The sequence below is a fragment of the Habropoda laboriosa genome, unplaced genomic scaffold (assembly GCF_001263275.1).
Source record: "Habropoda laboriosa isolate 0110345459 unplaced genomic scaffold, ASM126327v1 scaffold134, whole genome shotgun sequence".
NCBI classification, from domain to species: domain Eukaryota; kingdom Metazoa; phylum Arthropoda; class Insecta; order Hymenoptera; family Apidae; genus Habropoda; species Habropoda laboriosa.
The window spans coordinates 1,781,848-1,796,103 of record NW_017100266.1 but is presented as its reverse complement, the minus strand read 5'-3'; the positions used below and the strand labels follow the sequence as shown (position 1 = coordinate 1,796,103).

Sequence of the window (14,256 nt, the reverse complement as noted above, 5' to 3'; positions counted from 1 at the left end):
TTTTTTTTAAAGGGACCGCACTGAATGATATATAATTCAGACAGTTTTGATTATTTTCACTTGAAAAAAATTGTGAACTTTCTTAAAACATGAATAAATGTGTATGCAAAATGCCGATACCGAGAAACTTATACTTTCCTTACAAAAAAATCCCTAAGTAGGACTAAAAAATGACACTCTAGACTAGAATACTCCTTAAGTCGTGCCCTTACGGGTTTTCACTTTCACTTCGACTACGATTTTCAAAGCGATACGACGTCTTTCCGCGCCAAAGAAAATAAAACACGTTTAAGAGAATTCGCAGTGAACACCATTTATTTAACCCATTAATCCAATAGCAACGAATTATTCAGATGCTTCGAAATTGTTCTAGAGTTAACTACGAACACTTAATCGAGTGAATTAATTGAAATGTTTTTTCTCTTATAGTTCAATGACATTAAACCGGGAATTCTTTCATTTTTCATGGAAAAAATAATTTCGGCACTTTTTCTCCTCGGTGAAATTATTCGAATACTTTCGAACATCTCTAGAATTAATCCTGTCGACTTCCAAACTTGCAGAAAACGGAAGACCTCGAAGAGATTACGTTCGAGCAGTCTGGTTCTGACTTGCTGACAAGTTGACAAGAATGCAATAATTGTGGAAGTTCGCATAAATGCTACCGTGACATCTTTCTGAAAGTCGCCGTGGAACGAAAGGGGTAAATAAAGCTCCGTGTTTCGCAACACGACAGACAAAAGATCTTATTAGATATGGCTTCTGCGGTACGCACGTTTCCACGCTTTGATATAATCGATACCGACCCACGATCTATTAATCTTCATTTTTCTGCCCACCAATTGCCCTGCACACTTTTTCACGTGACCCAACCCAGTCGGAAGATTCTTTATTGTTCATTTTGAAAAATGAATTTTTCCAAGTGGAAGGTACGTTAAAGGGAATAAAATGACTGCACAAATTATGTGCGAAGGAAAAAAATTTCCTAGAATTTCTGCAGCGGAGAAATGGTACTTTACTTGTGTTATCGAAGTACAATTTTCGGACCATTTGAACTACCAGAACGTTCAGCGAGGTTAATTTACCGTCGATTAATTATTCTACCAAGCTATGAATCTTGAGACAATTAAGCCTAATTTGAACTAGACAACGAGTCTGTTGATTACTGATTGCCCTTAATTAATAGCCGATTCAAGTGCCTCGGAGTCTGGAGCGATTCTCGCCTGGTAATTACGTTCGAAATATCACGAAACAGGCATCGAATTTCTCTCTAAAAATATTAACAGTCAGAATAAATATTCAGAAAATATAAATCCTTGGAAAAAAAAATGTTTTCGTTACAAGGGAGTCGAACGAAAAATTTCTGAAGCAATTCTAAACTAAATTTTCCTTACTTAAATTATTTCTAACTTCCTAAACTTAAATTAAAATTCACGAAAGAAATTTTCGCGACAAATCGTCGTAAAAAAATTTCCTTGGTAAAAAATTCTCCTGAAAAAATTTTCTTCGTAAGAAATCCAACCTGAAGTAACCGTGAAACAACCCAAAAGTATTGTACCAAGTGCAAATTTTGGCAAACAAATATTTTCCAGGGAAATTGCCATACCCCCCTTATCGTCGAGCACGAAACAGCTTCACTGGCCATGCATCACGAGAATCGTGGCTGGATTTAGCTTTAAGTGCTGTCAACAATAGTGTCAGGGTGGTGGTGAAAGATTGGCTGTCAGAGTAACATCCGCACACGTGACCCCGTTTCCGGTCGTGTCACGCGACGAAAGCCCACAAGTGTGCGTCCGCGGCTTCGCGAATCCACTGGTCGCAAATCCGCTGGATAAGGCAAGATTTATTCGTGATTCGCTGCCGTTTACTTTATGGCAACCCTTTCACGAGTACGCGTCACCAAAACGATGAATTTATCGCCCATCGACTCGTTCCTGAGCCTAATAGCTGAGAAAAATATTGGGAAAAAATTGGAAAATTCAACTATTTCGCGTCCATGGAATCCCGAGTAATATTTACAAGTCAATGGCGTTCGTCCAACTTTTCAGGTGAAGTATCGCGCATCTAATATCGAGTCTATAACTTTACATTTCATGTGACATTCCGTGTTCTGTCTATAGTGACAAGGTAACGAACGAAAAATCGGTTTATTAGCAATAGTGAGAGTAACGACAATGTAGAGGGTAATGTAAGTGACGATCGTGTTGATAATAATAATACATAGTCGTGAAATGTGGTACGTGTAACATCGTTAGATAGTACAATGTAAAAACACGCGAGACGTCTCATCCAAAGCGTCAAGTAAACATTTAATTTTCATTGAACATCAGTGCAATGCACAAAAACAGTATACGCATGTAATAGAGGAGAATCCGGTGAATTTTTGTCCAATAAATGTACGTTCTATCTCCTCTGGTTTCTCAGTAATATAATTACAATTATTCAGAACTTTGGCCCCTGCCGAACGAGCAACCCGCATGCACCAATTGTCCCAACGTGAATACGTTGAACAGTGGTACAATACGCGAATGAAAAAAATATCCAAAGCAGCGTATGCGTATATTAGAGAAGAATTAAATGATCATTCTCTATCTAATAAACGTACGTCCTGTCTTCTCTTGTTTCTCAGTAAAACTCGAAATATTCAGAACTTTGGTCCCCGTCTAGCGAGCAACCAGCATACACCAATTATCACAACGTGCTTCCAGTAAGGTTTCACGTAAGAAATTTCATATTCCACAACACCTGTACAGAGAATAATTTCAATTTATATCAACGAGATACCTCAATTTTTCATCATAACCTCAACGGTATGTAATAAAGTATCCTGCGGTTCCTCGTTGTTATTTCATATTTCACAAACGAGGCAAGCAGGAACGATTCAACGAAGGTATAATGAAAACAACACCATATCCTTCCTTCACGCTAATTAAACACATTCCCTGTCTCTTTCTCCGCAACCCCTCCAACCTAACCTGAAGTTACGTCAACGTAGAAAAATGCAATCGACCACATCTTTTTCTTCTCTCTCTCTCTCTCTCTCTCTCTCTCTCTCTCTCTTGCTCTGTCTGTGACCAATAATTGAATCGTACAGCTACTTTCTTCCCTCTATTTTTAGTTCAAAACCCACTCGTCAATCTCTTTTTTACCATCGTTTTTCTTTCGTTTGAGAAAAGCGTAAAAAGAGGAGAGCTCGTTCCAATTTCGAGGTTTCTTTTATCAGAAAAGCAGGGAATCGCGAAGCAAAACTCGTCGAAGGGAGTCGTCAAAGGAGCGCGTTGAATTCGTGCATGAAGCGAGCCGCGAGCGCGGCTGCATATTCATGGCGGCGGAATCACGTGATGGATCGTGATCCCTCGATCGATCATGGCCGCCGATGGAATTGGAAATAAGGAAAAAAATGCTTCTTAAAGCTTTCGTTTCTTTTTCCAGCGCTTGAGACAGGTGTTGGAAAAATTTGAAAATGTCGAACCCTTGATAAATAGTTTTACGACCCACTACGACTTTCAAATTTAGAGAAAATAGAATATTTATTCCTGTTTCTCCCTTGAAGTACACTTCAGTCTCGAACTTTTGCAAAAATCTCTTCCGTGGAAATTTGAAACAAAGTTATTGTATAGCACACTGTGTACTTGGAGGAACTGTATCTGTTTTAGGGAGAGCTACCTAGACTTAAATCCGTGGACAGTGGCAGTAAGGAGATTTCAGCCACTGTTTGCAATCCAGTTACTATTTCTCGCAAACAACCTGCTTCTACAAAGGTCCATTTAATCAAGTACACCTAACAGAGGTACAAACTTCCCGCAGACACGGTCCTTAGTTGATCCTAACTCGACCCTGACACTTCAAAGTGCCCTTAAAAGCGAGCTATAAAAAGAGTGGTGACATTTTCAAAGCTCTCCCTGGGGTATCTGAAAAACTAATCGAATTATTCGCTCCAAATTTTGCACACGTATTCTACAAACATCCCTTTATCTCTCGATGTCGACATTACGACAATATCTCTCGTAAATTCTCTGTAATAAAACATTGAAACGGAAGGTGTCTTCGAAAATCGGTACTTCGCATATTTTACAGCACAACTTTCCTTACAGCCGATATTTTTCTACGAAAATATTTGTACGTCTTTTACAAACATTGAGGAATATGTTCCTCAAAAAAAAGAAAAGAAAAATCGAACGTGTAGGAAATTTTTAGCTCCAGGTTGAGTATCTGATTCTGTGACCTGTAACTTCTTTAACAGCTTTTATTTCTAGACAAAAAAAATCATGGAACTGTCTTACAGGTTAGTAATCATACTGGTGAAATTTCAGATCGAAATATCTCCTAGTTTCTCTAAAAAAAATTCGCAAAGTATCGCCAACTTTCGACCTCCCTAATTAGCTGTGCCATGAGAAAAGTTTTTATATTCAGTTTTTTTTTTCTGAACACTCAATCAAGCAAGACTGTAAATTATATGTTCCGAGATGCATAAACTTAAAACCTCCCGCTATTGTGCCAGATATCTCCGGGGAGATAATGAAATCCTAGACTTAAGCCATTTATTATATGGAGAACTTTATACAGTGTATACAACAATTAAGATAAGGATAAACGCAAATTGAAATTGTAACCGGGTTGGCTACGGGGGTTGCGGGCTGACCGAAAATAAATTTCACTAGCTTACACTTTCGAAGTGTTATATTTAAATAGTTCTTACACTAACGCAAGGACAAGAGTCGTACTCGGAAACGTCTTGACCCGATGTTCAGGGAGCGGAAAACGTATGGACGAGGGGTTACCTCGTGGTCCGTATATGTCCACTCAGGGAGCAAGGTCGGAGCCAGGTAAGATTCGCTGTCCTTTGATGTCCACTCAAGGGAGCGTCTTTGGAGCAGTGAACCGTGTTGTTCATAAAAACTATGGGTCAGGCCTCTTTTAATCCTTGCGGGGGGGGCCCGGGCCAGCGCGAGTGGTGGAGTGGGGGAGTCAACTGCGCAGGCGCACAAGTGTGGTATTGGTAGCGGGGGTGCAAGCGAGGCATGGTGATGAGGGCGCCAGTCTGGTGGCCGCTTGGTGCACTACATCTCTTACGCAGTGCGTTACAAAATTGAAAATGTTAGCTACTTTCAGGTTCCCAATCCAAATTTTCCAGATCGAATCACCGTAGTTAGGTACAAAAAATTTTTTACTTCGAAAAAGTTTCTAGAGAATCGGAAAACCTTTTCCACTTCGAGCTCTCTGTTACCCTCGAGCCAATATTGCGTCGAAACAACAAGAAAAGAAAAAATTCCCCGAAAAATAATTGGAGGGATAATTGCTTAAGAAAATTGGATGAAGTGTGTTTCGTGTGGCAAATCGATCGGGAAAAAAGAGGTTTCTTGGCTGGGTAATAATTCGAGAGCGATGATAAAAAATGGATATCCTTCCAGTCGCTAATAGAGGGTTAATAAAACGGCAAACAGGGGCGTGTCCCCCTAGCCACAGTCCTTCGTCAATTTGACGATTCGTGATTTCATTGATCGATTCTGCTGGGATAATTCAATTACCAACGTGTGTATGGATGAGGAATATGGCGAAATCACGTACGATTCTAGGTTAGAAAAATAGTTTCACTAATTCGAGAGATAAAAATTGACGAGAAAGTAAACACGCGTGTGAATTTAGAAAATATATCCTATGTTGTGAATTCATTAAATTCTCTTGTTTGTCGACCGTGTGCAGCACTCGAGTGTCTAATTAACGAAACATAATCCGTTACAGGGAAGTGAAGTGGCTTGTGCACGCTGCTGAATAAAGGGACAAAGCGACTGTGAAGGCTACAAAATGGACGTTTACGTGAGTGAAACCCCTCTTTATATCCAGTAAACTATATAGTTGTTATTGTTCGTAATAATTGGTATCGACGTTGGTGAAAATAAACTACAAACAGACTAACCATTTTACTTCATTTTTTCTGTCCACACTTCGGTTACATAAAATTTCCAGCGACCATCAGACGCTATTGTATATCTTCATTTTCCTGGAGATTTGCTTGGAATGTACGAGAGAATTTTTCTAAAAATTTTCCAACATTTCTCGGGGGTCTGCACGATCGGTAGAATTGTTTCAATTTTTACAAATATTTTCTACGGCCTCTACCGTAATATTTCTTTGGAACATTGTACTTCCGTCGAAGTTTATCAGAATTGTACGTTTGCAAACCTACACTACCGGCCCGAAAGTTTGGAATCACTGAGCATTGCAATTTACACAAAAATTTCCAGAAAAATGTCAGCGACTTTGAGAATTTTTTATCATTCGAATCAATTGATATGAGATAAATTCATAAATGTAGAATTGAGATAAACTTCAAATCTATAAAAAATTAGCAGCAGATTTTATATTGATGAAAAGTGGCAGGTGATTCCAAACTTTTGGCCGATAGTGTATTGTGACCATTTAAAATATTTTTTTAGAACCGTTGCATACATCTTTGCAATTTATTAATAATACTTTCAGAAAGTGCATGACAAAATCTGTAAAAACTTCAGGAAACGTGTATTATTTATGGTCTCGATATTTGTTTCTTTCATTACGAGGGAACACCCATTCGTCAGAGAAGACTGTAATACTGATTGCTCAGAAAAACGAAAGTCGATTGGAATTTATCTTCGTCTAGTTCCAATGGAAAGGAAAGAGGACGTTTGCCGCGGAAAAAAAAACTCCCGATTGCACTCCGCGTTGATTTACAGTATCGTCTTTTCTTCTTTTTTTTGTTTTTATATTGCGTTAATAAAAACGCGAATACCGGAGAGCAGGAACAATGAAGCGCATGGAAAATGTTTCGGTGAAATTTCACCAATATCCTCTCCAGCGTAGAAATTTCGTATCGAATATTATATAGTGACATTTCCATTAACACACCTTCGGCATATTCTGTACGAGAGGCTCTTTTCGCCTGAAACTTAAAAGGAAAAAGTGTGTCTCGCTTTAAAGAGCTAGCATTTTTTTTTTTTTACTTTTTAATATTTCCTTTTCTATTCGTATTTCAGTGATACCTGCGCACGTAACAAAGGGAATATATTTCAAGAATTTTTTTCTGACTAATGGAAATAGAAATATTAGACATGCAAAGCGATCGTGTGTTTCTTCTTCGAAAGGTTCCCCGAATAGGCGAACTTTAAGAATTTTTTCCGGGAGAAATATCAAAGATAATTTGGTCATTCTTTTTTCCCTTCATGAAGGAACTATTGCGCTATGAAAAAACATTTTTCTATCCTACATAATGTTTATTGCATGCCCTAAAAAAAATTTGCAAAGAATATCTACTCTTTAACCAACCACGTCTACTTCTCCCTCGATAAAAGTACTTTAAAGATAAAGTATTTCTATTAAAAAAATACGTACGTACAGCCTAAATATACTGCGATAAGTGTGTCAATTTTGAAATTGCTATCTGTGCTAGTTTTCAAGAAAAAAAATCACAAATTTGCGGTCTTCTGAGGTGGTTCGTGCACCATTCTATAGGTGCAATTTTACCATGATAAAATAAAGCACAAAAATGGCAAACATGTTCTTTTATTACGAAAAAAATTTCCTGAATCCTATAGATGCAGTTGTCACGAGGAATCGCTGGGATTTTACGCCGCATTCCATTTTCAACCACGCTTTGCTATTCGAAACGTTCCTGGCGTAGAACGTCAAAGGATCCGACGGACAGTTATGCGAAATGTGTGAATACTATGATTCTACTGCTGTTCCTATCATTTTACTGCTCCATTCTGTCGAAAAAAATTCAAGAGCCGCGGGAAACACTCGAAAAAAACTACCTTGCACGTTAAAGTTAATCTTCCCTTCATTTCTATAGGTTATCACGTGTCGGTAACATTTTCATCCCCCTAAAAACGCAAAATCACTTGGAGAAGAATTTTTACGTAATTTATAGAGCAGTGTTACAGTCACTTGCGGCGATTTTTAAGCAATTCCGCGAGGTAATTTCGTTGTTAAGAAAAGAAAAGGGAGAATGGCGAACCTTCGAAGTGAAGAATGTCGATGGAATTCTCGTTAAACCAATTTCACAAAGCTTCGAAATACACGAACTCTTGGAATTCAGTGATTTCGAGGGTATTTCAATCGTAGCTTGAATAGTGGCACGCCTAGGGCGATTCTCTTAGGAAGCGAGAAAAATAACCGTTTTCATTTACCTTGGCCATATCCGGTGAAATACACCCCCAAAGGCTGTCTTTCTCCGGCAAATATTTTTCCAACATGGGACATTTCAATAAGTTTCTAATAAAATCTGACCGTTTAGAAAAAAAAGATTTATCGTGTTTGCAATTTCTTCTTTTTTTTTTTTGAAGATACTAAGTATTATATTTCGACCTGAAAGTTTTCAGGTATATTGAACTCATCTTAGGAAAGATTGGAAAAATTTGTTGTGAGACAATACCTGATATAAAAAGAGTTAGGTTGTGAAATACGTGAAGTATCGATTTTTCGAAAAATTCCGTGACTTTAATTTTTTATTGCGAAGAAACTGAGACAGATACTTTTATACTTTTTACAGGAGATAATAAAGAAATCTTTGTAGAATATGTGCGCCAAATTTAAACTTAATTGGTTGTTCAGTTTTTGAGATACCACGGTTACAATTGGTCAAAGTATATATTCGAGAAAGGCCCTGATTTAAACCCCCGTAACTTTGTTAATATTCCGAATTTTTCTCTAAAATTTTACACACATACTGCAGATAGTATACACTTTCAATCAGCATGTACAAAAGATGAATGTTTTTCATTCAAAATTTTATAGATATTCTTCTACTATAAAAGCTTATATATATGTGATTAACTTCACATTAGCAATTGGCAAACGTGACAAGACCGCTGTCTCTCAATCCAAGGGCCTCAGATCGAATCTCCGTACCGTCGAAGATATTTTTCTTAATTTTCAAAACAAAATTTCTCATCCAAAATGTGGAAATACTAATTTCTACAGCAAGAAAAATGAAAATTCTTTCCTCCAATTTTTCCCATACTGTGTACCCTAATACTGTATCAAGAAAATTAATTATCCAATCGTCGTTCAACGATCCGTAATCATGCATGGCGGGAGGGAACGGTACAAATTTGTCCCTCGATTAAATGCAAACAACACACATTTCCCAGGAAAATTCGATATCCTAGTTAGGTAAATTTGTCGAACGGTCACTGATCGTTGTAATTTCGTTAGTGGACTGGGTATTTCGTAAACGATGAGACTGCATTAGCGGTGCACAGTTTTCAAAGCCACACCGATGTTGGACTTCGATTTATTTGGTTCTCAGAGTCTTCGCTTTCGTTAAACTTTTGATGCCTGATAATTGCGATGGTGGATAGGAAATGTTTGTAGATTGGACGGGCTTCATGGCAGTAGGGGAAGTTCCCACGTTTATTTTGGAAATTAATACATAGAGTCCGGCGAGATTCGCAGTGTAAGCAAACAGAACCGACTCCTGCGTCCAGAAATAATCCGAATTTGCGGAATATGCACTGATCGCCTATATAAATGATAATGAGCTCATATACCGTGCGTTGGAAAAATATGACGTACTTAATCTCGTAATTATTTTATAAATCTTTTGATATTGTTCATTTCTTCTTGAAAATAATTGTGAATATTCTTAGAAGATTAGGAAATCTACTGTTAAAATTGTTGGTCAAAAAAGTTAGTAGATGTTTTAGAATAAAATGACAAAGATTAGCAAGTCTTACAAAACGGAGCACGGTATTAACATTTTTCATACTGATTGTATCTCCTCGAAAGAATTTGTGAACGTTCTTCAAATATGGAGATATTTATTAGAGAAAACATCGGATCGAAATCTTCTTCAATCAAAATCCTCGACGAAGCGGCTGACATTCTTACAAAATTTCTGCAATATTTATTTCGAATTCTTTTGCAGGAGGACATCGACTTCAACAATCCCAACAGCCCAAACATACAGAAACAAATTCTGAAGATAAAAGCGAGCCTGTGCCACGAAAAGAACGTTTCAGCGGCCGGTGAGTGTCTAAAAGAATACCATTTTGTCCAAAAACATGGAAATCGTCCTTTGAAAAATGAACGGAAGCTGTAAAATCATTATCACCTCTAGCTGAATAATTTTAATTGAAAAAATAGTTTATTTAATTACCAGAGTAATTTTTTTTTCTCCTATTTTCGGTTCTTCTTGAGTGCAGAGTGTTTGCAGACTAATCAATAATAACTGGCTGCAAAGTTCAAAGTTCGAATTAGCATTAAGGCTTATTAACAGGTCTAGGCGTGCTTTAATTCGCGTCTTTCCGTTCAATAGCGTGCCGACTAAACGGAAGTATGATTGTACTCGAAAGGCACCGTTAAGGCTGCACGGGGAAACGAGTTTTCAATTTCCATGGAAACTCTATCGATATTTCGCGTCGAGAAATTATATAATATTCCATTTTCCATCTAGTAAAAAAATAATCTGTGACGTCACAACACATACTCGAACCCAGAATAAATTTACATTCATGCTTCAATCATTGCAGCTTGAACTAACAATTTAAAAAAAAAAACATGAATAATAATTAAATTAGTAACTAAAAAGGACTCCAAATATTTTACAATTATTGCGTAGATATTTTAGAGTTGAATGCAATATGCATTACAGAAAATTTATTCTTCCGCTTTTCTGAATATTTAATTTTTATGAAATGCATCAACGTTTCATGTACCACAGTGTACATGTCAATATCATTATTTCCAACAGAACAAGGAATAGACAAACGCCATGCAATAATATCCAGTTTCGAGTTACTAATGCATACGTGCCAGAACCAGTCCTGTTATTAATCATTCTCTTTGAAACAATCATTCTCGCTCATACCGCTTTCATCGGTTTTCCAGCAGGGATTTCGATGATTTCCACACGCACACACATACACGCCTTTGTCCTCTCGACCCCGGTGGAAAATTTATGGAGACGACGAATTTACCAAACTATTTATGTAGCTTATCTATGTAGCATTTCCATACACGTGTGCGCTATTTTTCTCCACAGATTGGAAAACTGTCATGGATTTTCCGTTTAAGTGTTCACCGATTTGGGAAATTTACGTTCACGTGTTGTGCTTGGGAAAAATTCGGAGTGGGAAAAAGCGAGAAAATCGAAATTGCTAGGCTACTGGGATTCGAACCCTGGCCAATCTAGTAGCACCTGCGCGTTCTACCACCTGAGCCAATATGGCTTGATTTGTTAGTAACGTAACTTGTGGTATTTCCGTTGCACGGAAATTCTTTGTCAGAAATTGGCATTTTTCTTCTAAAAAAATATTATTCTTCAATTTTGCTGTGAAAAGAAATTTTTCAAAAATGTTACAGTAAATTATGATTTTTCTTAACGCTAGAAGTTTCGTAGCTGTGTCAAAATTAAATACTCATATTTTTTATTGTGAAATTATCTTTTCTGAACGGAATAAAATTATTCCCAAGCTGCAAATTACACATTCAGCAATAATTTCTTTCGGCTACATTTCCTTTCGCCGGTTCGCAATCGAAAATTGCAGAAAACTGAACGAGGTTATGTTTTCTCTTCGTCACAAGTTTTATGAACAAATTGAAAATTTCTACGTGATGTGTTTAAACGAATATGGAAGCAGGTTCAATTTGCGCTAATTTTTGGCCAATTGACACTGTTAAACAGGGACGACAGCCAGATGGTAAGGCAATAGTTTGCAGAAAGTGGTGCACGTGCAAAGTGACTGCATGGACGCGCATGCAAATGCCTAAATGTGATTCCCCCCTGCACACATTCGAGACTTAATGGATTCCTATTCCTGTAACTGGCGTGCGGCTCATGTCAAAGCCCCTACTCTGAATCGTACAACGATAAATTTGACGTTAATGAGACGACGACAGAGACTTGATGGTACTGCTTAAATTTTCTTCGCATAAACGAAACTCTGACCACAAAAAAAAAAGAAAATTCCCTTAAAATTTTTTCAATATTTTAATTTGTAAATTAGATTTTTCGGCGGTGCTTTTAAATGTGAAAAATTGTCCCTTTAAACATTGATTTGAAAAATGGAAAATTCTGTTAAATCGAGAAAATTTACTCGACTTTTTTGGCTACTTTATGGTAGTTTAAAGTATAAATTACAGAGGAGAAAGACAAAGATGTTTAACTAAGAGATAACGAATGGGAATTAATTAATTAATAGCGGAAGGCTGTCCTCGGCGAGGGGAAAATTATAGGAGGGAGGGTAGGATAATGGATTGAAAGAAAAGGTGCAGGCTGGCATAATAATAATGAAATTACGAGGCATAGTGTGACGGGAAGCGTATATTGATACTAATCACTTAATGAAAAATCGATTCGCGTCCTTTGAACGCGAGGCAATGGGGTTATTGTCTGTCAAAAATTCTCTTCGAACGAAATTCACGGTATTGTTAAAACGGCGTTTGAAGAAAATGTAAAAATAAATTTTTAAATACCAACTGAAGTTTGCAATTATCGACAAATAACTGTCAAAACTTCTCCACCATTTTAATTATGAAAAAGAACTGCTAAAGAAAAATTGAAAAAAGAACGAATTGAATGATAATATCAACAAAGAATAGAAAATAAAATTATAAATATGTAAAAATTTTCCTTTTCCTCGGGAAAATAGGTACTGGACATATTTCGAAATCGAAAATCAAAGAAAGGAATATGTTGAAGTAGAAAGACTTTCTGGCTTAAAAAGCCAAACAAAAAACACTTTTCTCCGTCTCCTCGAAAGTTTCCAGCGTCCAACGCTGAAGCAACTTCGAGACAAAAATCTGCAAGCAAACGTCCGTTTTCCCAATACCAGCTGTACAATCCTTCTCTTCCCCTTTCGTTCCCTCAAATCCACCACCACACCCTTCCGATTTCCAGGTCGCAAAAAAAAACGATATTACATCTCTCCCTCGTCCATTTTCTGAAGCACGCGCGGCACACTTCCGGTTTGCCCGACGGAATCACCGAATAGAAATTCCTCACGGTTTACCACCGTTCCCTTCCTCCACTTCCTCTCCCGTAGCATCGAGTTAACTCCACCGTAGAATGGGTTTATCGGTTCCGAAAGTTCCACCCCAATAAGAAACGAAATATCGTGAAACGTGAAAATTGGGATTAAAGGGAACAACACCTCGAAATGACGATGAAACTTTGTGGAAAAATTTTTATTAGTGATTTTATTAATTATATTTTGTCTTTCACTGTGCACTGTCACCTGAGTGAACAGTATTCGGACACTGTACATGTAGGCTATATAAGCTTGCCTCTCTGGTGACACATTTCGCTTAATTATAGTAAAAGGGCTGAATTCATACCTTCTCGTTCTGAAACATCATTTATCATACTTTAGAATCACGTATTGTTAATTTAACGCATTTTCGTATGTGACGTTGTAATTAATCGAAATTACGTCTAATTACTGTATCGCATAAATAATCGAACAGTTAATAAGAATGAAAATATTGAATATTCGTGGTATAACGTTCATATTCGTAATAGTTGGAATATTTCAATATTTTAATTCGAAATTGAAAGAGTATAAATCTTTTATTCATAAGATGAACTTTTTAAATATTTTAAATATAATGAATATTTTTGCCTGTTCCCTGTTTAATGGTTCTTTTGTTAGTATCTCAATATTTTTAGGAGTAATTGTATATGATTAACACGTTCACTGAACCACGTAAATTATTGCCGTTCATAATGTAATTTTAATTACATTTCTTCGCCGAAGTTAGTATCATATACCAGTAAAAGTACAAGGTTCGACAAAAGAAATACCTGGACGTAAGTGAAGAGAAAACTGAAATTTCCTACCTCCGCGTGGACGTTTCGACTGCTCCAGAAAGTGTTTTATAAAAATCTTAAAATATATAAATCCTCTCCGTACTAAAAAAGATTCCGTAGCTGACAAGAAAAAAATTAGAACATTCAGAGAGAGAAAAGAAGCGGTGAAAAAAGAAATAAGAAAGAAGATTTCAGTGTGTTAAAAGATAGAACCAAATTCGGGGGATAAGGAAGAACTTAAAAGTTGCTCAATTGCAGAGTAAATAACTTGAGATAAGAATTTTGAGATTTGAGATAAAGAAATACTAGTTCCAAATCACTTTTCCTGCAATTAAACGTGACGGAGATTAGATAATCTATTCTACGTATATTTGAAGTTAGGTTAAAACTGTTTTGTCATAGCATTACGGCACAGATGTTACGCCGTCGGTATTACAACGAATACGTTTGTTTGACGTGTCACGTCGCCA

General features: G+C 37.0%; 1 protein-coding gene across 1 annotated transcript in view; it reads left to right on the top strand.

The window, feature by feature from the left end:
• The window catches only part of LOC108573290 (parathyroid hormone/parathyroid hormone-related peptide receptor-like), a 43,303-nt gene that overhangs the window by 16,200 nt on the left and 12,847 nt on the right, over positions 1-14,256 (top strand). Inside the window, exons 2-3 of the mRNA XM_017935690.1 lie at positions 5,743-5,817; positions 9,905-10,004. Of these exons, the coding sequence (XP_017791179.1) occupies positions 5,806-5,817; positions 9,905-10,004 (112 nt within the window). The 5' untranslated portion in view covers positions 5,743-5,805. The remainder of the gene's footprint in view (positions 1-5,742; positions 5,818-9,904; positions 10,005-14,256) is intronic.